Source organism: Gopherus evgoodei, chromosome 4 (assembly GCF_007399415.2).
Source record: "Gopherus evgoodei ecotype Sinaloan lineage chromosome 4, rGopEvg1_v1.p, whole genome shotgun sequence".
Taxonomy (NCBI): Eukaryota; Metazoa; Chordata; order Testudines; family Testudinidae; genus Gopherus; species Gopherus evgoodei.
The window spans coordinates 100,770,961-100,795,646 of NC_044325.1; the positions used below are offsets into that span (position 1 = coordinate 100,770,961).

General features: G+C 44.2%; 1 protein-coding gene across 5 annotated transcripts; it reads left to right on the forward strand.

The window, feature by feature from the left end:
* Window positions 1–92: 92 nt before the first annotated feature.
* On the forward strand, window positions 93–24,403 carry LOC115650413. 5 transcript variants are annotated; one of them, XM_030560355.1, is made up of 4 exons: window positions 93–899; window positions 1,058–1,231; window positions 17,750–17,864; window positions 21,838–24,403. In XM_030560355.1, the coding sequence occupies exons 3-4, from the start codon at window positions 17,772–17,774 to the stop codon at window positions 23,455–23,457; spliced, it is 1,713 nt and encodes a 570-aa protein (XP_030416215.1). In that variant the 5' UTR covers window positions 93–899; window positions 1,058–1,231; window positions 17,750–17,771; the 3' UTR covers window positions 23,458–24,403. The 5 variants fall into 5 exon arrangements, 4 of the variants coding, with proteins under 4 accessions (XP_030416215.1, XP_030416214.1, XP_030416218.1 ...); XM_030560354.1 differs by having other exon boundaries at window positions 93–1,231; XM_030560358.1 differs by lacking the exons at window positions 93–899; window positions 1,058–1,231 and adding an exon at window positions 16,210–16,245.
* The last annotated feature ends 283 nt before the right edge of the window (window positions 24,404–24,686 follow it).

Below are 24,686 nucleotides of genomic sequence, written 5' to 3' on the forward strand. Positions count from 1 at the left end.
CCCGCGAGGGCAGCGCCGCGGCCCCCACCCCCTCCGCCAGCGCCAGCCAATGGGAAAATGGCCGACGACAAGCCTCGCGAGACCGGCCGGCCTCGCGCCCCCCAGCCCTGACACGGGCTGCGCGGCGGGCGCGCGCCCATCCGCCTCCGCCGAGCCTGTGTCTGCGTGTTCGCTGCGTCATTGGCCAGGGCGCCCAGCCACCCTTTCCGCCAGGCCGGGGTTTAGCGCGGCGTGTTTACTGAAAGCCCCGCGTGGGGGGGCGGGGAGGCCCCGTGTCCCTGACGTGACAAGCTCAGGGCAGGGGTTGAGGGGCGACGTTTTACACAAACAGATGATGTCATCGTGGAAAGTTTTCAGAGGCAAAAGGCCCGAGCTGGGAGGAAGGCAGCGGCGGGGAGAAGTTGCCCCGCGCTGGTCTCAGCGGGGGTTGCCAGCGGCTGGCGGCCTCTGGGCCCCAGGACTTTAGATGAGAGATGTCGTGTGCTTTTGTGGGGGTGTGTCCCTGCCCAAAAACACTTCTGCACCGACAGTACTGCCCGAAAGGCCACGTTAGGGTCCCCACCCTGCAAATCCTCAGCACTTGCTTACTTTTAAACGCACGGATAGTCACTCAGTGTGTCATTAAAATTAAGCGTGTGCAAAAGTGCTTGCAGGATACTTGCTACTAGGGTGACCAGATGATGGTTTTATAGGGACGGTCACAATTTTGGGGGCTTTTTCTTATATAGGTACCTATTATCCCCCACCCCCTATTCTGATTTTTCACGTTTGCTACCTCGTCACACTACTTGCTGCTGCTAGTTGTATTTTACAGCTATGTACTTTTTAAAATCAGGATTAATATTTTTTTAGTCGCTCGATAGCAACCACTAAAAAGAAAATAATTCTACCCTGGAAAGGTAAATATAAACTGGCCATTTCAACATTTTTAAGCCCTCTTTAAAAATGGTTCTGCACTTGGTAAAGAAGGAACTTTCTGTTTTTTTGATTGGTTGGATTGGTTTGCTGTTGGTTGTTTGGTTTTTTTGTTTTTTAAATCAAGGATCATATTTTTTAGTGGTGCCTAGTCCTGAATTATTTGTGCACAGAAAACTCCAACTTCTGCTCCATTGACTGATGGTGATTTTAGGTGCTCAAGGCAAACAAGATCAGAACCTTTTGTCTGAAAATGGTAGCAGTGGGATTTGTTGAAGAGTTGAAGGAGCTTGCAAACTTGCCTAACTTTTTGTAGGTGAGTAGTTCCACTAATTTTGATGGAATGATTCCCATATTAAGTGTTTGAAGGATCTAAGCTATAAATTGTAAAGTAAAATAGATTTTTTAAAAATCTATGGTATCATTCAAGTTTGTGACATTTGGATGCTGTGAACTCACAGCCTGAATGTAGAATAAAAGCCAAAATAAGTAGACTTAGCAGAATTTGATTTTTATGGCATTTCAATAAGTAATATCAATGTTTATTTTAAGCATATTCTATTTTAATCAATTTAAATTTTCACAGTTGTGAAAAATATGGGAATGTTAGACTAATTACTGCAGATGTTGACATTCAAAAGGTAAAATATTAAATACAAATTGTCAGTATATATAAAGCAAATTTCCTTAAGTGCTTAAAACAGAGTTCTCAAGCAGCATTTTTCTTTCTTTTGCTTCCCTATAATTTTCAGTTGTTATAAATGGAAATATATTTTCCTCACTTTGTTTGGGTATGGTGAAATCAACATTTACAGATAATCTAATACTTCCATGCCTAAAAATAATAGCTAGAAGAGCAAATAAGGCCCTAATCCTACAAACCCTTATGCACAAACTTTATACACAGGAGCTATCTCTTTGAAATTAAAGGGACTAAATGCAAAGTGTAAAGTTAAGCACATGTATAAGTCTTGGCAAATTCAGGACCAATGTGTGTAAAACCACATGTGAAGTGTAGGTATTTTGATTTGGAGATTTTGTCCAAAAAAATTAGCAACTTTTTTTGTACAAAGAGCAAATACAATGCAAATAAAATATTAGTCTTCAAATTTAATACACACAGGATACACACAGGAAGAGTAATTATAATTATAATTAACTTTTACTTATACAAAAAAACAGGCTTTTTTAACACAGAAAAGGGTTTGTGTGCATATATCTCAGTAGTGAGAATGAAATACGATATATGGAACCTATATATTTTCATAGAAATATTTTCTTCATTATTTTAGTGTTGTGTGGTGGAATGGAGCAAAATTAAACAGAATTGAGGTTACCTTCCTGTACACAGAAACAAATTTAATCCAGTGCCTATCAAATCCACTGCACGCAGGGATACTAAGAATTTGGGGTTAAGATCTCAGCAAGATATTGCTTTAGGGTTCACTCAGACTGAACTGACTCATTTTATATTAAAAGTGGGGAGATGGGTTCTTCAGGCTATTTCCATCAGCCACATAAAGAGAAGTAGAGGTTAATTGGTTGTTCAGGGATCAGTGCGTAATTGTGAATATTTTTTAAAAGGTTTTAAGGGACATTTGTCCACATAACAAAACCCTAGATTGCCTTGTTTTTCATCCTCATTTTTCAGATGGGGTAAATTAGGCAACTTGTTTTGAAAATTGTATCCTTAGCTTTCTGCTTTAAATAAGGCATCTAAATGCACATTTAGACACTTAAATGAAACTGAACTCATTTTCCAAGAAGCTGCTGATGTGAAAATTTTGGGCAAAATAACTTGACTAGGGCCACAGCAGGAGTCAGTAAGGTCCTTGGGTTAGGGGACGGTCTCTTACAATGTGTTTGTACAGTACTTACCGCAATAGGGCCCCACCCCAGTTGAGGTATTTGAGTGCTACTGCAATGCAAACAGCTGTCAGAGGCAGGATAAGGAAACAGAAGTCTCTTGCTCTTAATGCCATATTCAGTTTACTAGAAACTAGATCATACTATCTCATACACTGTTGAGCCAACCCTCCTTGCAGCCAGAGGTCACAGTAGCTCTCAATAGAGAAGCCTGCTTGCATGCAAACAGCTAGTTTGCTGAAGACTTAATTACATCAGGTATACCGTCCTTCATAAACACAAAAACTGGCCTGGAATTGTTTTAAATATCTATGGATTTAGGATGGGGGACCATGTGGAACTGATGGGATTTGAGGGGAGAAAGAGTATATGGAAAATGGATTTTTTAGTGTTGTTTTTTTGGGGAGAGGATATTTTATCCAGGGAATGTCAGATGTGTCATTGACTGAAACAGAAATTTTTCAGGGAGCCCTTGATATTTTGGCTGAAGCAAAAAAGTACTGAGGCACTATCTCAGAAATAAATAATGCAAGAAAGGCACCAAATCTCTCAGTACTAAACAGGAAGACTTGAGACATGGAACCAAGATTTCTTCAGGGTTTGTGGAAATTGGCATCTTAATGGTGTTTCTGGGCCAGTGGCTAAAGAGTCACAGGGTTATTAAAATAAAAGCAGTAACAAGAACTAGCCTAGACTGGAAGCCAGCCAGAGAGAGACCCAGAGAATAGCAAGAGCAGGATAGATGCTGATTGGATTAAAGAGTCAGAACAGTGACAGATGCTCCTGACAGAAAATAATCAAGAAAGAACTGTCTGGAAGGTTCCAAGAGTGGCATGTGACTGGTGCTCCTGGAGTTTCTGTTTCCTTTGGAACCAAACCTTCTGGAGCTTCGGGAATTCTTCCTGTTATGAACTAGGAACTGAGACCGAAGAATGAGAATCATGTACAGATGGTACTTATGGCGCCATCGGCGTAGTAGAATAGATTGTGAAATAATATATTTTAGTATCTGGACAAAAAAACTAGCATGAATCTGTCCCTATTAGATTATCAGTAATCCTTTTGAAAGACATTCTATCAATTGGCCCCATTTATCAACAGAAATAACTGTATGAACATCTAGTGATAGCTTGTGTATCTGAAACTCCTCTAGTGGAATTAATATAATTGACTCCGGCATTTGTTTTTATCTAAACAGGAATTTGTAGCCTGCTCTTCGAGATGCTAGTATATAGCAATTAAATGTTTTCTAGTTGATCTGGAGGTTAAAGGACTTTTCATGACTCACTGTCCATTAAGTGAGTCATGGTTCCATATAGCATAAGACTCCAGATTCGGGACAGCACATGCTTAACTTGTCCTATATAAGGAAGCTTTCCTGGATCAGGACTAAATTAATATTCTCAGACAAGAAAAAAGTTAGAGTTAAGGTTTTAAATGTACACGTCAGACTCCAGGTAGTTGAACTCTGCTTCAGGGGTCTATTTATGACTAACAACAATGTTGAAGCATCTGTCAGTCTTCAGACAGTGACATTTCCTACTAGTTTTAATTCAGTCCTGGGCTCATTTAGTGTTTGGAAAAGCTTTTTTGACCAGCCAACCTAAAAACAAAAAAACAAATCCCAAACATTTCTCTGTATTCTGGGGGAATCTAACTGAGTCCTGTCATAAGCAAGTTGCAGCTCCTATTTAAGGAGGTTTAGGTTGTTTCTTTTTACCCCAGAAATTTAAAAAATGTCAACATCATTTAACAGAAACCGTGTCACATCTTAACTGTACATGGCTGTACTGTGAAAAAGGACAACAATTTAGGATGAGATTTTAAAAGGTTCCTAAGGTGGTTAGATGCCTAATTCCCATTGACATTTGATGAGAATAGGACACCTCTGTCTTTAGACACCTGTCAAAATCCCAGCCTCAGGCTCATTTCTCTGACAATAAGCCCTATGGCGCTTTCAAAACTTAGGCTTGACTATTAGTAAAACAATACGTTGTGAAAGCCTAAATATCCATAGAGCACTGTTATATATAACCTACATAGAAACTGTGTTAAAAGAACATTAAAGTTATAACATCAAGCACTCCAAAGTTAGAAAAGGGCAGAGGCTATTAAGGTATTATTATTATCCCCATTTACAGAGGCTGTGCTGAGGCACAGATAGATTAAGGTCATTCATTTTGGGTGCCAAATTTGAGATGCCCAGGGCCTGTTTTTTCAGAGTACTATTCTAGCCTAACCCTAGTCCCACTCTTTTCCCCGCTGTATTTTATTCAGGCTACATTCTCCTCCTCCTCTTCCATGCAGCTGGTGGGTGCCAGCAAGAGAGAGTCTTTCTGTTCGCTGTTCCTCTGCCCAGTGGCCTGCAGCACTTGGGAGCAGTAATTGCAGGGAAAAAATCCTGCTCAGCCCTTGCAGCTCTGCACTGGATCATGCTCGCTACAGATGGAATCATCAGAGAATTTAGCTGTCAAGCTAACAAGTCACTACAGAGCATTTTCAGTCTAAGATTTTTCTTATAACATGACCAAAATTAGGCAGTTTTGCAAGTAGACAACAGAAGACCCAGTGCTGACACAAAGGCCACCCCTTTGTTAATTCCTTGTTTGAAAGCATGGAGGTGCTAGAACTTCTCAATTAAACAGTGGTAAGTTTAAAGAAAAAAACACATGGGCAAAACAATGTATTTTTCCCTCATGTAATTGGAATTGGCTGAACTATTTTTGCTTACATTTAAAAAAATAGCTTGAAGCAGACACCAGCTATAGAAACAAAATATCAGTGTTGATCATTGTCTACACCAGGACAGTGGGCCAGATTGTTAAAGTTCTGTAGGTAGTTAACAGGGTGTGCTGAGGCATAAGCTGGCTCAGCACCCTGTCACTCTCATCCCCACCAGTGTACATTAACTGAGACCTGACTGAAAGACAGGTAGTTGGCAGTGGATGCCAACTAACTGAGTAGAGATACAGTTGAAGGGCTAATTGGGTGGAAGTAAGCCCCAGCATCTGGGTCTATATAAGCAGACAGGAAGATGGGGCTAGAGAGAAGAGTAGGCAGCCTGAAGGGAGGCAGGAATAGATAGAACTGGTTGCTGCTAATGTTGTTCCCTTCCACAGAAGCAAGTGGGGGAAAGTGGCTTCTGACTGTAAATAGTATGTAAATAGCTCTCTAGGCTGCTGAGTGGATATAGTGAAGTATGGTGTGGTCACTTACTGTGTTTGGAAAAGACTTAGGGAATATCCTGTGACAGGTCAGAAGATGCAGATAGGTGCTTTTAAAAATCCCACTAGGTGCTTAAGCGCATTAGATACCTAACCTAGTTAGACATTTTTAAAAATTCCTTTCGATGCCTATCTGCATCTTTAGGTGCCTAAATACCTTTGAAAATCTGGCCCTGAGTCCTGCCAGGCATTTTATACCAAACCAGGTCAATATTAGACCCCAGCTGATATTCTGCCAACCTGTAATATTCTTTATTTGCTGCTGAGTTGCACTCAGGAAAGTTTGAAATTCCTTCGTATACAAAGAATATACTTCTAATCTGATTCTTACAACTGAAAACACAACTAACTAGGCTAAGGGAGAGCAAACAAGCTAGCACAGATAAGATAAGGGCTTTAGAAAGCAATTTTTTATCCGTATAGTTGAATGATCTCAATATCTCTTAAATCATATTCTACTGTAATCCTATAGTTATACTACAGAGTCCAATGTCCTAGAAACTCTAAAGTAAGCACTAAGCAGTGAAGATAAGGGTGATAAGAAAATAAAATGTAGATTTACTGATGACGGGAGAAAACTGTAAACAAAAACACATGCAAAAAACATTTTAAAGAAAAGATTAACAAATAGAATGGAATATCTAGTGACACTTGTACAAACTATATTTGCAGAGATAAAGGAAATTAAGATAAAAAAGCAAGACTTTTTTGAAAACATGGACTTCTCCTGAATCATCAAGGATTAGGCCGTGGATTTTATGGCATAACCAGTTTGCCTAGTCTCAGAGAGTCACAGTCTTGGAGATAGGGGTTGTACCACAGCTGGGTTGTACCATGATAGTTGTCTGTGATGAGAAAAATGGCCAAAAATATATTTTTTTCAATAATATACCACCTCTTACATAAGCTGAAGGGACAATCATAGCCAAATTTACAATAGCAGCCTGTACATTTGTGTCCCCAGAAGTAATCATGCAAATCAGAAAGATACCTAACGATACAATTTGGGTTGGGTGCAGAAATCAGTTTGGGAATATTCAAACAGTTGGCAGTGCAGTTCTGGGCACACACATTTAAGCCTGGTCTACACTAGGCATTTAAACTGAATTTAGCAGTGTTAAATCGATTTAACCCTGCACCCGTCCACACAACGAAGCCCTTTATATCGATATAAAGGGTTCTTTAAACTGATTTCTGTACTCCTCCCTGACGAGGGGAGTAGCGCTGAAATTGGTATTGTCATGTCGGGTTAGGGTTAGTATGGCCGCAAATCGACGGTATTGGCCTCCGGGCGGTATCCCACAGTACACCATTGTGACCGCTCTGGAAAGCAATATGAACTCGGATGCACTGGTCAGGTAGACAGGAAAAGCCCTGCGAACTTTTGAATTTCATTTCCTGTTTGCCCAGCGTGGAGCTCTGATCAGCATGGGTGGCAATGCAGTCCCAAATCCAAAAAGAGCTCCAGCATGGACCGTATGGGAGATACTGGATCTGATCGCTGTATGGGGAGAAAAATCTGTTCTATCAGAACTCCATTACAGAAGACGAAATGCCAAAGCATTTGAAAAAATCTCCAGGCTATGATACAGAGTCCACAGCACAGTGCTGTGTGACAAGCGTAACGGAAAGCCAGAGAATCAAATGGACGCTCATGGAGGGAGGAAGGGAGGGGGTACTGAGGACTCCAGCTATCCCACAGTCCCCGCAGTCTCCGAAAAGCATTTGCATTCTTGGCTGAGCTCCCAATGCCTGAAGGGTCAAAAACATTTTCCCGGGTGTTTCAGGGTATATGTCATCAATTTATACCCTTCCACCCCCGAAAGAAAAGGAAAAAAAACGTTTTTCGCCTTTTTTCAGTGTCACCCTATGTCTACTTCATGCTGCTGGTAGACGGGGTGCTGCAGCGCTGAACACCAGCATCCCCTTCCTAGTGGCAGACGGTACAATATGACTGATATCCATCATCATCATCAGCCCGTGAGTGCTCCTGGCTGGCCTTGGTGAAAATGGGAATGACTCCCGGTCATTCCCGGCAGATGGTACAAAACGGCTGGTAACCATTCTCATCATAGCAATTGGAGGCTGAGCTCTATCAGCCCCCCCATTTCATGTATAAAGAAAAGATTCTGTACTGCCTGGACTATCATAGCAGCGAGAGGCTGTGCTCCTCTCCCTCCTACACCCTTTAATGTCCTGCCTGGACTATCATAGCACCTGGAGGCTTCCTCCCCCTCATTTTATCTCACTAAAAAATCAGTGTTTCTTATTCCTGCATTCTTTATTACTTCATCACACAAATAGGGGGACACTGCCACGGTACCCCAGGAGGGTTGCGGGAGGAGGGAAGCAACGGATGGGGTTGTTTCAGGGGCACCCCCTAGAATGGCATGCAGCTCATCATTTTTGCAGGATCTCTGGTGTTCTGACAGGGAGCGGCTGTGGTCTCTGGTTCTCTAGTACACTTGCTCCATATTCTAGGCAGGACTGACTCTATTTTTAGACAAAACATAAAGAAGGGAATGACCGAGGGAGTTATTCCCATTTTGTCCATGCACCCCCGGCCGACCTCAGTGAGGCCAGCCAGGAGCACCCATGACAGCAGCAGATGGTACAAAATGACTGATAACCGTCATCTCATCGCGATTTTACAATGGCAGGCGGTGCAATAGGGATGGTAACCGTCTCTACTACCTTGCAAAGGCAAATGGATGCTGCTGTGTAGTACTGCAGTACCGCGTCTGGTGACAGTACACATTTGGTGACAGTGAAAAGGCAAAACGGGCTCCATGGTTGCCATGCTATGGCATTTGCCAGGGCAATCCAGGGGAAAAAGGGCATGAAATGATTGTTTGCCGTTGCTTTCACGGAGGAAGGATTGAGTGACGACATTTACCCAGAATCATCCGCGACACTGTTTTTGCATTGGGATCTCAACCCAGAATTCCAATGGGCGGCGGAGACTGCGGGAACTATGGGATAGCTACAGGATAGCTACCCACAGCGCAATGCTCCGGAAATCGACGCTAGCCTCGGTACATGGACGCACAGTGCCGAATTAATGTGCTTAGTGTGGCCGCGTGCACTCAACTTTGTACAATCTGTTTTACAAAACCGGTTTATGTAAAATTGGAATAATCCCGTAGTGTAGACATACTCTTAGAGGCTTAGTTAAGGCTACTTTTCCTTCTAAGTTTTTCACTACCAGAGGTACAGCACGTACAATACAATATATAGCCTCAGAGAAAAGGAACGAAGTTGTGATAGAAAGCCTCGTATATATGTAATGAGGATTCACATTACCAAAGGTACAGGGAGAATTGTTAGGCCTATTTGTTATTTGTAAGTTCTGAACTTTTTGTTTTACTCTTTTCTAACACAAAAAATTACCAAATTTAAGGGAAAAACTCTTTGTGATAAAACTATATATATATATATATATATCTCAAAATATTGTTACATATAGGACTAGTGGCCCTGACATTTAGTAGAGGACAAAATGTTAACCTTTGAGGTACAATTAAAATCTGTGTAAGATTAGTTGTGATGGTGTTATTACCATTTGATGATTTTCTATCCAGAGCATCATTGACATTTCCTCATTGCTACTCTCCCAAAAACCTTCCCAGAGTTCCTAAATATCAGCAAATCACTCATGATTAACATCCAACGCATTGTTGCCAGCACTGTAAAAAATTTGCTAGGGATGGTGTTGCTTGCTCTTCTCAGCTGGCAGCAAAGAAGATGCAGCCATCCCTTCTCCCCTGTGTTCTGACAGCACACAGACTTGCCCCCTACTGGGGAAAGCTGGTGTTGCAATTTTTTAGAAATTCATGAAGCAGCTGTTACAATCCTCCAAATTCTGGTCAGTACTGAAAACACCCAAGACTGGTTTACAAACCTAGAGATAATTCTATCCAAAATTAGACTGTTGGCAGTTCTGCCAGTCTTCTCTAAACTAGTTCTATGCACTATTTCTCATTCTCTTAGGTACTTACACAGCCCCTGTAGATTTTACAGATTAGCAAAATTGGTTTCAAGATAAACCTTACAATGACATGTGACCATGTCACCTGATAATTAAATCCATCTTAAATCTGGTACTTTTCCATTTAGAAGGAGAGGTGGGGACCCAGAGAGACAAAAAATTCCCGCTTTGTGCCAAAACTATAAAAGGGGGTGGAGCAGGACAAAGGGGGCTGTGAGTCATGAGAATATCTCTGCTTACCATCTGAGATGTTTGCTGAAACTAACAAAGACTGTACCAGGGGAAAGGATTGGGCCCAGACTAGGAAGGAGCCTAGTCTGTGAAAGAAGCTTATTGGAACATCTTTGAGGGTGAGATTGCCTGTAATCAGTTTCTTAATGTATTAGGATTAGACTTCTGTGTTTTATTTTGCTTTGTGACTTACTTTATGTCTGATATTACTTGAAACCACTTAAATCCTACTTTTTATATTTAATAAAACCACTTTTATTTATTAATAAACCCAGAGTAAGTGATTAATTCCTAGGGGAGCAAACAGCTGTGCATATCTCTCTATCAGTGTTATAAAGAGCAATTTATGAATTTACCCTGTATAAGCTTTATACGGAGTAAAATGGATTTATTTTGGGTTTGGATCCCGTTGGGAACTGGGTGCTGGAAAGAGGTAATCTGCTGAGCTGTTTTCAGTTAAGTCTGCAGCTTTTGGGGCGTGAACCTGGGTCTGTGTTGCAGCAGGCTAGTGTGTCTGGCTCAACAGGACAGGGTTCTGGAAGCCCCAAGCTGGCAGGAAAACGAGCTCAGAGGTAATTTCAGCACATCAGGTGACAGTCCCAAGGGGATCGCTGTGACTGAACCCGTCACACTGTATACCACAGGGGCTGTGGAACCAGGGGGGTGGGTTAGCACCCCTGCAATGGAAAGATTTGGGGGCTCTTCTGCACCCATGTGAACTCAGGTGGGAGGGAGGCATCGAGGGAAACAGGACCTAGAGGGGCTGGAGCAGCTGCCATCGTGCTGGGGAATGGTGTGGGAGGGTAGAAACAAGAACAGAGCCTAGAAGGACTGGAGAAGACACCATGGGACCTGAAACTGGGTTAGGAAGCAGGACCCGCACCCACCGGCAGCCCCCTATCAGAACCTCTCCCAGCGTCTCCTGGCCACCAGCGGGCCCCACCAATCAGCACTTCCCCCTCCCTCCCCATGTCTCCCATCTGCCACAATCAGCTGTTTCGCAGCTTACAGAAGGCTCTTCGTGGAGGGGGAGCAAGGACACAGTGCGCTCGGGGGAGGGGTGGAGTGGGGAAGGAAGAGGCAGGGTAGGGGTGGGAAGAGGCAGGTGGGGGTGGGGTCTTAGGGGAAGGGGTGGAGTGGGGGCAGGCCCTGGGCAGAGCCAGGGGTTGAGCACCCCCTGGCACAATGGAAAGTTGGTGCTGGGGATAGGGGCTCAGGGTTGGAGCGCGGGCTTACCTCTGGTGACTCCCCATCAGTGGCGCAACAGGGAAGCTAAGGCAGGAGGGGGCTCCAAGCTGGGGGTGGGGCAGAGGGATTCAGGGTGTGGAAGGGGCTCTGGGAATGGGGTTGGGATGCAGGGGTTGAGGGCTCTGGGCAGGGCCAGGGATCAGGGATTTGGGGTACAGTAGGGGGTTCTGGGTTGGGGGGGCTCAGGGCTGGGGATAGGGGTTCAGGGTTGGAGCGCGGGCTTACCTCTGGTGGCTCCCCATCAGTGGCGCAGCAGGGAAGCTAAGGCAGGCTTCCTGCCTGTCCTGGCACTGCAGACCACGCTTCGCCCCAGAAGCGGCCAGCAGCTCCGGCTCCTAGGCAGAGGCATGGCAAGCGGCTTTCTGCGCTGCTCTCGCCCGCCAGCACTGCCCCCGCAGCTCCCATTGGTTGTGTGGAGCTGATGCTCAGGGCAGGGGCAGTATGTGGAGCCCTGTAGGCTACCCACCCCCACCGTAGGAGCTGGACCTGTTGGCCGCTTCTGGGGCACAGCACGGAGCCAGGAGAGTTAAGGACTAGCCTGCCTTAGCTCTGCAGCACTGCCAAACGGACTTTTAATCTCTCAGTCAGTGGTGCTGACTGGAACTGCCAGGATTCCTTTTTGCCCGGCTGTTATGGTAAAAAAACAGACACCTGGTCACCCTACCCCTCGGGGGGGAAGGAAGGAAGCACCACCCAGCCCTTCCCCACCCCAAGCTCTGCTCCAGCACCGTCCCCAGCCTCAGTGCGGCTCTGCACCAGGCTGGGGGCCCAGCTGCAGCTCTGCTCCTGCCCCAGTCTCAGCTCCCAGCCACTGCTCAGTCCACAGCCTCGCTCCCAACCCCATCCCTATGGCCTCGGCCTCAGTCCTTTACCCTTCTCCATGTCCCTGCCCCCAGCGATGTCCTGCTCTAGGCTGGGAGGCAGGGGGACATGAAAGGGGGAAGGAGAAGCCTAGCTCTGTAAAGTCTGAGTACCGCTGCCTTAGGCATTGCAGTGCTGAGTGTCGTGGTGCCTAGAAAATCACAGGAACAGCACTGTGAACCACAAACTTGAATTAGGTGCCTAGGCTCCTTATACAATGAATTGAGTGGGGAAGGCACCTTAGAACACAATCCACAAAAGCCAGCACTCTATAGACAGTGAGCCACCTAAGCTACCCAATGGGATATGTTGATGACGGGTATGTCTCTCCCAAGGCTTGTCTCTCTCAAAAATAAGTGCCCAGCTCAGACTTTATGGATCATAGTGTTGTTCCTGGAATTTTTTTAGGCACCATGACATTCATGTCCCCCTGCCTCCCAGCCTAGAGCAGGACATCGCTGGGGGCAGGGACATGGAGAAGGGTAAGGGACTGAGGCCGAGGCCGTAGGGATGGGGTTGGGAGCGAGGCTGTGGACTGAGCAGTGGCCGGGAGCTGAGGCTGGGGCAGGAGCGGAGCTGCAGCTGGGCCCCCAGCCTGGTGCAGAGCCGCACTGAGGCTGGGGACGGTGCTGGAGCAGAGCTTGGGGTGGGGAAGGGCTGGGTGGTGCTTCCTTCCTTCCCCCATGAGGGGTAGGGTGACCAGGTGTCTGTTTTTTTACCATAACAGTTGGGCGAAAAGGAACCCTGGCAGTTCCAGTCAGCTCCACTGACTGGGAGATTAAAAGTCCATTTGGCAGTGCTGCAGAGCTAAGGCAGGCTAGTCCTTAACTCTCCTGGCTCCGTGCTGTGCCCCAGAAGCGGCCAACAGGTCCAGCTCCTACGGTGGGGGTGGGGAGCCTACAGGGCTCCACATACTGCCCCTGCCCTGAGCATCAGCTCCGCACAGCCAATGGGAGCTGCGGGGGCAGTGCTTGCGGGCGAGAGCAGCACAGAAAGCCGCTTGCCATGCCTCTGCCTAGGAGCCAGAGCTGCTGGCCGCTTCTGGGGCGAAGCGTGGTCTGCAGTGCCAGGACAGGCAGGAAGCCTGCCTTAGCTTCCCTGCTGCGAGACTGATGGGGAGCCACCAGTGGTAAGCCCACGCTCCAACCCTGAGCCCCTATCCCCAGCCCTGAGCCCCCCCAACCCAGAACCCCCTCCTGTACCCCAAATCCCTGATCCCTGGCCCTACCCAGAGCCCTCACCCCCTGCATCCCAACCCCATCCCAGAGCCCCTTCCACACCCTGAATCCCTCTGCCCCACCCCCAGCTTGGAGCCCCCTCCTGCACCCTGAACCACTCATCCTCAGCCCCACCTCATTGCCTGCACCCCCAACCAGAGCCCTCACCCCCCTTGTGCACCCCAACCCCTGCCCCAGCCTGAAGCCCCCTCCCACACCCATAACCACTCATTTCTGGCCCCACCCTAGAGCCCGCACCCCTAGTTAGAGCCCTAATCCCCTGGCCCAGCCCAATGAAAGTGAGTGAGGGTGGAGGAGAGTGAACCACTGAGGGAGGGGGAATGTAGTGAGCAGGGGGCAGGGCCTTGGGGAAGGGGCGGGGCTACGATGTTCTATTTTGTGGGATTAGAAAGTTGGCAACCCTATCAAGGGCTGGCCCAGGCCCGCCCCCCCCAAAGGTCCCGCCATGGCCCTCAAGAGAAGGTGCACCCCACACTTTGGGGACCTCTGGCTTAAGTCCTTTTGTGGATGTGAGCCCACCGAATACACAGGAAACCTGTGGCTATACAGGAAATTAAATCCGGATCTCCCAAATCTCAGGCAAGTACCTTACCCACTGGAGCATCCTTCCTCCCTTTCAATAAAACACATATGAAGTTTCTAGGCCAGGCTTTTTTTGGGGGGATGGGGTGGGGGGGGAGGAGGTTATGCAGTGTCAAAAAGCACTGGAAGAACTTTCACAAAGTGAAGAAGGGATAATTACTCACCTATAATGCTGCATTTCTGGAGATATATTTAACTGGCTTTCAACTTGTGGGTCTCAGCTCCCTAACATGATTCAGGCCACTAACAAGCTAAGAGCCAAGAGTAAATTCCTTCTGAATGGTATCTATAGAGAAAGAAAAATTACTTACTCGTAATTCTGCTTCTCTGAAGGTACAATTTCAAAGGAATTCTCATTCTTGGGCCTTAGCTCCTTATTGCTTTATCTCACTCTATTGAGCTGGAACCCAAGAGTTGGAATATAAATATCTATAACAGTATCATTAAAGTACACCTCTATTTACTAAGTTTCATAACTGAGAAATGGGTTGTCTGATTCCTCTTAACGTTTCCTCTTAAAATTTCCACTAGCTGAAGATCTTCATGCAAAATTTGAGACACCAAAAATTATTTCTGAAGAGATTTAGAACAGTAGAGTGGTGGCAAAATCGAGCTCTAAATGGAAAGCTGGTTGTAGCCTCTACTATGGAGACACTACTGTCTCTCTCTAATATAAAGCTAAAAGAAGGACAATTAAGAATATGACAAAGGCATGTGTAAAAAATTATACCTTTGTGATGAATCTTGTACTAACAAAAGAATGAGATGTCCTTGTAAAAGGAATTAAACTTTAAAGCATATAAAAAAACCCAGTGGTGTTATAAAGTAACGAGAACTTCTTATACGTCTTTTAAATATGGCTTTCTGCCATACTTTTAGAGAGTTTGTAAATCCTTTCCCATTTTTCTCAGCTACGTACCCAGTCCTGGAGTTGTTTTAATTAATTATTAATCATTAATTCACCGTCAGCAAATTAGCAGTTTAGGATATATCAAAGTTAAGAAGGACACTTGTTTTGCTAGCATTATCATTTCATGTTGGTTCAGAACACTGGACATTCAGATCCTGGCTGATGAGATTATTTTTTTTTCCATTAAAGCATTAACCTTGTCTATAAACTCCCTATGGGTGTATAACTGAATTGCAAATACTTGTGGGAAATAAAATTCCTCATGAGGATTTGCAGGACTGCAAATTTCTTTATTAACATTGTATCATATTGTCATCTTATATTCCCCCCTCCCCCGTACCATATAGTCAAAACTACAGTGCAGTTTCTAGTGCTAGCAGTCTAAACAAAACACATTTTGAGCTGTATCGACTTCTTAATGCACTTGTGGAAATCCCATTTGTGTTAATGAGAGTAGTTTATGCACCTTGAAAGGCCAACTTCTACCTTCTATGCTAGGGGGGAGGGGCAGAAATACTGGTTGGTATCTCCTAAGCTATCGGGATCCTGGTAAAACCCTCACTAACTTAGAGGAATTTAGGATCAGAGTCAATTTGCAGCAGGGAACATATTGCAGCTTTTCCAAATAGTGTGTGCAATGGGAGCAGCACAAACTTCCTGACTCCTACTTGTCACTGACACCAAAAGTACAAACTAGCAGACTGGTGTCTGGATACGCAGCTTATGCCATTCATTTTTGGAACACGGCATTGCATGTTAGCTGACCTCTCCTAGCAGTGTGCAGAGAAGAGGTATGGTGAGGGAAGCTAGCTCGTTTGCACAAACACAGCAGCAGAATGCCTTAAGTTTGTGGGGGAGCCGAGGTAAAGGAGAAAGAAATGAGTCACTTTGAATGCATGCCACGATGGTAATGATTGAAAAGATTCACCGACAAGGAAGCTTGCAGTGACGTAGCAGGTATATTGAAAAACAATCAACTGACGCCGCCTGTGCATAAAGAGCTAGCGGGGGGAGGAGGCACTCCGAGAAAGCAAAGGCAAGGCCATATCAGACTATCTGTAATGTGAATTTTTTTATCTTCAAATGGGGCTGCTGGAGATCAGATCGAAGACCACAAACTGTCAGCATCATCCCATTGCAATCATTAACAGCGGCCCCAGGGCCAGCAGTGCTTTTCTACAGGTAAAGCTGCACTGGGGGCTCTCCAGCAGCAGCTCAGAGTGACCCCAGGGAGGCCCAGTATCGAACAGCAAGTGTTAATTAAGCCAATCACTGCTCCTTTGACCCACGCAGGAGGGTGGGAACGCCTGTGGGCAGCACTGGCCCGTACAGCGCGCTCCGCGGGACGCTGGTCTCTTCTCCCCTCCCCGCGCTATGAGTGTTTCTCTGTCACGTGACAGGCCCAGTCGCTCGGTACCAGCCCCTCGGAGGGAGGGGGAGCGCAGAGCGCGGGCGGGGCCCTGGGCTGGTGGCGGGCGCCGTTCAAACCCGGCGGCGGCTTGGAGCTCGGCTGGCCGGAAGGCGCTGGTGGCCGAGCCGGAGCCTTGCAAGGAGGCAGCGAAACCCCGGCCCTGCAGGAGGGACAGGAGCGCGCTGTGTCCCTTCCAGGGGGTAGGAAGCTGCGGCGGGAAGAGGGCTTAATACCCCCGTTGTTATCGTGTAACCCAGTCGGCTACGGGTTTAATCCCCTGTTAATGTGTAACCCCCTGGGCTGGGGAGGAAGGGGTTTAATGCCCCCCCATTACTGTGTAATCCTCTTCCATTGGGGCAGGGAGAGGGTTTATATCCTACCCCATTACTGGGGGTAGGGGAGGAGGAGTGTTAAATACCCGCACGTCCCATTACGATGTGCCGCCCCCCCCCCCTTGCGATTCAAATTCTTACAGACTTCACAGTGGTTCAACTCCACATCTGAATTTTGAAGGTTGGGCTCATCGGGCAACACTGTTACATGCTGATTACAATTTGTTGGACAGTTTGACCTGAAGTTCTTCCTGCAACTGGTCATGTAACTGTAACCCAGCCTGATCTGGAGTTTTGTACGATAAGCTGTTTCCTGAAATCCTGCAGCATCTTTTGTTCTTTAAGGCCTTATCTACAACTGATTTTTTTTTCTTATGCTACATTAATACAGCTCTACCTATGGTAGCAACAGGGAGTGCTGCTTGACATTATAGTGTTTAAAATGACCCCATCCAGTCTACAGGAGCTGTTACAAGTGAAGTTGAGAAACGGGAAAATAAAAAATCCCTTGTTTAGACAAAGACTGAGTCACTCCTCATCTGCAGCTTTTTCCAGAACATTTTAAGAGGCTGACAAAATAGTGTGGTTGAAAGCTTCCACGTGTAGTGTTTTGTGCCCTATTGATTTGACTCAAGACTTAAGGCTCCTGTCTCTTCTGTTACAGTACAAGCAGTATGTAGTTTAAGGGGCTCTTCAAAACTCACTCCCCTGCTCCTTTTTCCTGTAATTCAACATTTTTATTCTAAGTATCCTATCTTGCAGTCTTTACTCTGCCAATATACCTACTGGAGTCAATGGTCATTTTGCTGGAGTAAGGACTGCAAGATGAGGTACTAAATGATGCAAGTGTTTTGGAATCATGTTTCTTGTAAAAGGTGCATTTGTTTACATAAATGTAAAACCTGAATCACTTTTTCTAAAAGCAACTTTTAAAATTTTCTAGAATACACCTGTTGGATGACTAAATGGCTCCAAAAGGCAAAATAAAAAAAAAGAAATACAAGTGCTGCCCTTGTTTGTCATCACCATCTTTGCAGGAAGATGCCGCTGGAGAGCAGGTGTGGTGTTAGCATTTTTATCTGAGGACTGGGGAAAGGGAATTGATTTTGTAATGTGAAGGAAGTTTATCCTTGGTGGCTATTTTAACTGACACATTTTATCCTGCGTTAATAGCTCTTCTTGCTATACCCCTCAACTCACCTTGTAGTGTGACTTACACTTAAATTATGCTCGTATGCACTTAGGGCATGGCTACACTTGCAGATATAGAGCACTGTGAGTTAAACCAGCCCTCAGAGAGTGCAGTAGGGAAAGCATTGCAGTGTGTCCACACTGTCAGATTCAAGCGCACTGGTGTGGCCACATTAGCAGCTCTTGCAGTGCCACAGAGAGCAGTGCATTGTGGTAGTTATTCCCGCATGCAAGTGGATGCAAAGTGCTGTGGGGGTAAGGGTGGAGGTGGAGTGTGACAGAGAGTGTGTATGTGGGGAGAGAGAGAGAGAGTTACTTTTTGTGGGACTGAGAGCATGTCAGCATGCTGTCTGAAGTTTAGACAGCACCAGACCCCCCCCTTCCCTGCGCCTCTCTCTCTCTCTCACACACACACACACAGCAGCAACATTCCACACTAATGGTTGCTTTGAGCTTTGAAAGGGGATATCCGCTTTCCTACAGCCGAGTTCAAAACAATGGCAAGAGTGGCCACTTGACATAAGGGGTTTATGGAACATTTCCGGAGGCCGCGGTGCAGTAATGCAACACCTTGTTCACACTGTTTCAGCTGACGTGCAGCAAGTATTATGTTTCTTGTGGAGGTGGATTACCAGGAGCGCTCCAGCTGCGGAGTCCGGGCTCTTTAAGCGCCTTGCTGGTGTGCACGGGTTGTGAGTTAGGGCACCTGGGGCTGCTTTAATGCACTCACTCTAATTTGCAAGTGTAGCGAAGCTCTTACACATCACCTCTGACTTTGGCTCCACCTTTTAATCTGGCCCTTTACGTGCAGACATACTCTTGAGTCTCTTACCTGGCTGGGGAAGATTCCCAGCAGTGGATTGAAACTCTTCTTATTTCCATTAAGGGCTTCCTCTAAATTGTGGTTTCAAAGGAACAGTTCCATTCAGAATGTATCCTGAAGAACTAGAGGGAAGTTCACTGATGTTCTACAGCCCCTTTGTACTGGCTAACTGCAGGGGGTATTTTTGTTTGCAGCAAAGGCATGCCTGTGGTCTGGAGTTCCATAGTGAGGATTTCCTTTATGCCTCAGCTGTCATAGGGTTTGTCTACACTGCAGTGTAAGCCCAGGGCATGTAGAACTTGAGTGATCAGACTCTGGGTTCTTTAATCTAGGGCTTGAGTGTCTGTACTTATTTGTAATACCAGTTTAGGAATTGTTGGCACCTGAGACTCCAGTGTTTACACTGCATTATGCAGGCCTAGTCCAACCACCTATATCCCAGACTTCCTAGTGCCCTCCCAAAATGTGGCTGCTCTGGCCCTTTGTTCCTGGTGCAGTGTGGAAAAACATGACTGTCCACCAAACTTGACTGTCCAGAGGACAAAGGAAGTTGGCTGTGAGATGGTGAAATACTTTTGGCAGACTCCCCGAGCACAAGTCCTGTGGGGCTGTGTCCACACTGCAAAGCAATAGGGCTTGAACCCTGAATTCCATCTTGACTCAGGCTCGAACCTTCCACCAGCACCCCCCCTCCAGGATCAAGCCTAGGGCCCAGGGTCGGTGTGAATTGGGTGTAGATGGAAGGGGGGTTAGACTTGAGACTGAGTTTGAACCCTGAGCTTACATTGCAGTGTAATCATTCCCACAATATCTACAGGGGCCGTGAGAGCTTAAACCAGGGGTAGGCAACCTATGGCACATGTGCCAAAGGTGGCATGCAAGCTGATTTTCAAACTCACACTGCCCAGGTCCTGGCCATTGTTCCAGGGGGCTCTGCATATTAATTTTAAATGAAGCTTCTTAAACATTTAAAAAACCTTATTTACTTTACATACAACAATAGTTTAGTTATATATTATAGACTTATAGAAAGAGACCTTCTAAAAACGTTAGAATGTATTACCGGCATGCGAAACCTTAAATTAGAGTGAATAAATGAAGACTTGGCACACCGCTTCTGAAAGGTTGCCGACCCCTGGCTTAAACCCAGGCTGAGTTCTGCTTTAACTTGACCTGCTATCTTAAACTAGTCCTGGGCCCCATGAGAGGGGGAGTAAAAACTATTTCATACCCCAGGCTCTGTAAGGGCATAGGGATGAGTCCAGTCTTTTGTAGCCCTGAAACTTCTCAGAGTGGATCTCAGCAGCCATCCCTTGCCTAGGCAGCTCCCCTCTCCTTCTTTCTCCTTATTTTCTGGCAGACATAGTTGTCTCAGAGCTTTACTTGAATACTTTCTGATATAAGAAGTGAAAGAGGCCATGATCCTTCCCCTTTTTGATATTTTGATGCTTTCTACAATGGGGGGAGGGATAGCTCAGTGGTTTGAGCATTGGCCTGCTAAACCCAGGGTTGTGAGTTCAGTCCTTGAGGGGGCCGTTTAGGGATTTGGGGATTGGTCCTGCTTTGAGCAGGGGGTTGGACTGGATGATCTCCTGAGGTCCCTTCCAACCCTAATAATCTATGATTCTGTGATATTCAGGAAAAATCTTACATATGCTATTTACCCAGATCATAATGATAAAAAAAAGTGGTGGAAGGACTTCCCAAAGGGAGAGAGTGCCAACCTCCAGAACATCAGACAGAGATCTCCCACCAAAACTAATGGGATTAAAATATATAAGTTTTACAAAGATAAAGTTCCTGATTGTTTTTTTGTTTGGTTTGTCTGTCTTTTGGTTGTGCTTAACTCTGGGGAGAAGGGAAAATCTCAGGTTCCCCGTTATACACATTACAGGCTGGAAACTTAGCTGCTCTACCTGACCATCTTCCCACTCTATCCAGTCATCTCCATTTTTTTACTATTCCCAGGCTTGCCCCCAAATCCAGGCTGTAGCTGTAGCCTTCCAGTTTCTATTTAAACTGACTCTGGTTTCTGCTGTTCCCCTACTCCAGATCTCCCTTCCCACTCTCCTCTTTATTTATGCCTATATCTGCCCAATTCCAAACAGCACCAATTTGGGGCAAAATATTTTAGGAATAAGGGGGTTAACAAGCCTTGTCTCCTGCACAAGAACACTGGAGTTTTTGACAACCTCTCCAGCATAGATAGTGCTGCAGGCACAAACAGAGACTATTACCCAGTTAGATTGATACATTTCCACAAAGTCAAACTAGACTAAACATATGGTTCCAACAAGAAGGTTAACTTAGCCATTTTTCAACTCCTGTGTATATTATGGTATATGTCTTATGAGAACAGTCTCCTAGTGTGGGTGTATGTAGAGTAATCCAGTCCTGAGGTAGAACTGCCCATCTTTAGAAGAAAATGTCAACCTTCTAGCCAAATGCAGATTTCAAAAAAGCGATGTTTTCCACTACTGCTACCTTGACATTCTTGGTTATATTATAAAAATAAAAGAATGCTCTTATCTAATATTTTCTGGGTAAATTACGATATTAGTGATTTTTCCTGGCTGCAGCACCAGTATCTATGTGCCAAAAACCACCTAAATCACAGCCAATTAAAGATGTTCAATGTGAACAAATTAACACTGCATTCATGTAGTTTCCTTGAATTTAATATATCATACATTCTTGTCAGAGACCGGATGACAAATATATTTTTTGCCACACTGCAGATGTGGGAGCAGCACATCAGATTCTCTGCTCCCATAATCCAAACACGTCACATCATGTGTATAGTAAGTGCTACAATCCTACAACAGCCATTGGAAAAATCCATCTGATTTTTCCCATGGCTGTTGTAGGATTGTAGCACTTACTATACACATGATGTGACGTGTTTGGATTATGGGAGCAGAGAATAGCTAGTATGTACTATTGTATTGACACTGTTTCATAGGTTACTGTATATTGGATACGTTTGTTACATTACTTATATACTTTTTTTTTTAAAGCTGACACAGTTTGAATCAGATGAAGAAATTAAACTTTTATATCAGTTTGGAAGCTATCTTGATTACATAGAAACTCCCCGAAAAGATCATGGCAAAGTGAAAGGCAAATCCAAAAAGCATGGAAGAGAATGGAAGACACAGGAAACCGAAAGGAAAAATAAGCCTGATCTTTGCAATGGAAAGGAAAATGTGGGTTTGTGTGAAGAAAACACTGCCAATGACACTCATCTTAAAAAGAATAAAATTCTTAAAAAGAACAAACATGATACTAAAGCAAAAAGTTATTTGGATTCAACAAAAAAAACCTTTTGCAATAAGCAAAACTCCTTTGTCCCCTGGCCTTTTGTTGAAAAGAAAGCAAAGAAAATAAAGCTACTTCAAGATAACAAAGTAATTCATGGTAATGAAGAGAGCTCTAAAGAGGTAAATCACAAACAATATTATAAAAATTCTAGAATAGTACAGAAGAGTAATACTCAAGTCAAACAAGAACATCTCTGCCTTCCCTCATCACATACTTCTTTTGTAACTGAGAATGGTAAACATAATGAATTAAGTTGTAGAAATAGTTCTTGGTCTCAGACAACTTGCAAACGTGAAGGTCTTGATTCTACTGTGCATTATTTTAGTGGTGGAATCATAGCAGGTTTTAAAAAGCGCAGGAAATTGGATAAGGAAGTCCCTGTTGGCTGTTTACTAGGCTCCAACACTACTGAAATAAATAGCTGCACTAGTAGTACAGAGCCTCTTTTGTCATCTAGTCCAGCAGCTCTGGAAATTAAAACTTATGACTCAGAAGATGAATTCAATGTGGAAACCCTGAGGGATAAGGCAGCTTCTCATATGAACTCAAAAACTGAAGCAATATGCAGCAGCACTGATCTTAGTCAAGAGCTTTTTATAACCCAGAAGTCTTTTTTACCAGTGCAGATTCCCAGTAATAGCAGTACTTGCTTATCCCTCTACAGTCAAAACCATGCTAAAGATGCAAGTGTAGAAAGAAGGTTTAAACAAAAAATCTCTGGAGATACTTTGGAGTTTTCTCAGATGTCTTCAAATAGAGAAACATGTGATGAACACAGTCAGTTTTCTCAGAATGGTTTGACACCAAGTAGGGGTAGAAAGTCAGCTACAAGAGAGTGTGCAATTCAGACAGAAGACTTTTTCAGCTCTCCAGCACTTGCTTCCTCCTTAAGAATGAGAGAGAGATTTACAGATTGCCGTGAACAACCACTGGACCTCAGTTTGCCTTACAGAATTAGGTCAAGTGCTGAGAATACAGGAAGACCATCCTTGGGGGGTGCAGGTGATGGTGTTCATGTATCTTGCAAACACACATTAGAGCCTGTGTGTCATATGGAAAATCATCCTGCTGGTCCAGTGTTTGAGGAGGAAAGAGAAAATCAGGTGTTCACTCAATCTCAAAAATCAGATGAGGTGAAATACATTCAGATGCTGCTTAATTCATCCTATTTCTTTAAAGTGAAAGGTGATTCAGATAATATGGTTTCTAGAACACAGTTAGTGAAGCCAAAGTTAGGAAACAAAAAAAAAAACAGTTGTAGACAGCAGAAGACAGGAGAAGTCCTAGCTGAGAAGGGATTAGTCCTACACATCTGAATAAATAGTGTGCCTATAGACACATTCTTTATATATTTTTTTCAAAGTGATTTTTAATTTCAAAGACTGCTTTATTCATTATTTCAGAACAGCAGAAGATATCAGGTAGGCTGGAAAGGAATACACTTGAAATTATAACAGGTAAAGTTTTAATTTACTTTACTGAATTCAGCTTTCACACTGGGCCTTTTCCCCACAATAACTTGCATATACACCATCTGTGCTGCTTATCTGTTTTCACCTATCACCTGTTAAACTACACTCATGTTGTAGCTTTAACTTTGCACCAAGTAATCCTGTGTATTGCATATGTTGTGAGAACATATTTTCTCATAAAACTTCGAAGTGAATAGTTTAACAGGATCCTCAAATGAATCATATACTACTCGGTTACTATGTTCTATTTTAGGGTTAGCTGTAGTCTAAGTCTGTAATTTAAAAGAAAGTTGTTTTATTTCCCCAAAATTTTTACTGCATAATTCAAATAAATAGGGAAGGTGTTTAATCAAACATTACAAAGAAAAAAATCTGAATTATTTTTTTTTTATTGGTGCACCTATAGCAGCACCTATAATGGTGAACAAGGACAGTCATGAAAAAACACACAACTGTTTATCTCCTAGTGAAAGAATGACACCTTCAGGTCCTGACCTAATTTATTGTAGAGTAGGTCACGTAATATTTTTTTTGTTTCCCTTTTCTAGACATACCTGGAAATACTGTTCTGGGTTGCCTCAGTCGGATGTGGTAGTGTTTGGATTTTTTTAGTGTCTACTTGACTTCAGATTTGTTGTTTTTATTCTTACAGTTAAACCTCCAGGTTTCAGAGAATGAGAAATAAATATTTAAAAATTAAAACGTATGTAATAATCCTCATGATAGCGGTATTAAGAAAAATAGTTCACTATGTTAATTATTCTTCATACTTATGTGGTAGATTGTATATTCTTACCTTCTGCATACCTATGTTATAATAGTTCATTATAAAAAAATATAGAATTTTGAAATTAAATATTGCCTTTTATTAAACAAAACTGTTCTTTACTGTGACTGTAGAAGATAGTATTTTTTGAAAGTGACAGAAAGTGCTCTACATTTTAAAATTCAAATCTTAATTTATATACAGGGAATATTCCTCATTGTCTTTTACCTAGCAACCTGAACCATTTGATGTCTTTTTCTTTTTAGCTACAAATGGGAACCTGCTTAAATACTTTAAAGAGTTTCAG

What these genes read in the sequence shown, in the direction of transcription:
- LOC115650413 (XM_030560354.1), top strand. Translation starts at nt 17,772, where the DNA reads ATGGCTCCAAAAGGCAAAATAAAAAAAAAGAAATACAAGTGCTGCCCT. An exon ending in AAGATGCCGCTGGAGAGCAG is followed by an intron (nt 17,865 to 21,837) that starts GTGTGGTGTTAG and finishes TTTTTTTTAAAG; the next exon opens with CTGACACAGTTTGAATCAGA.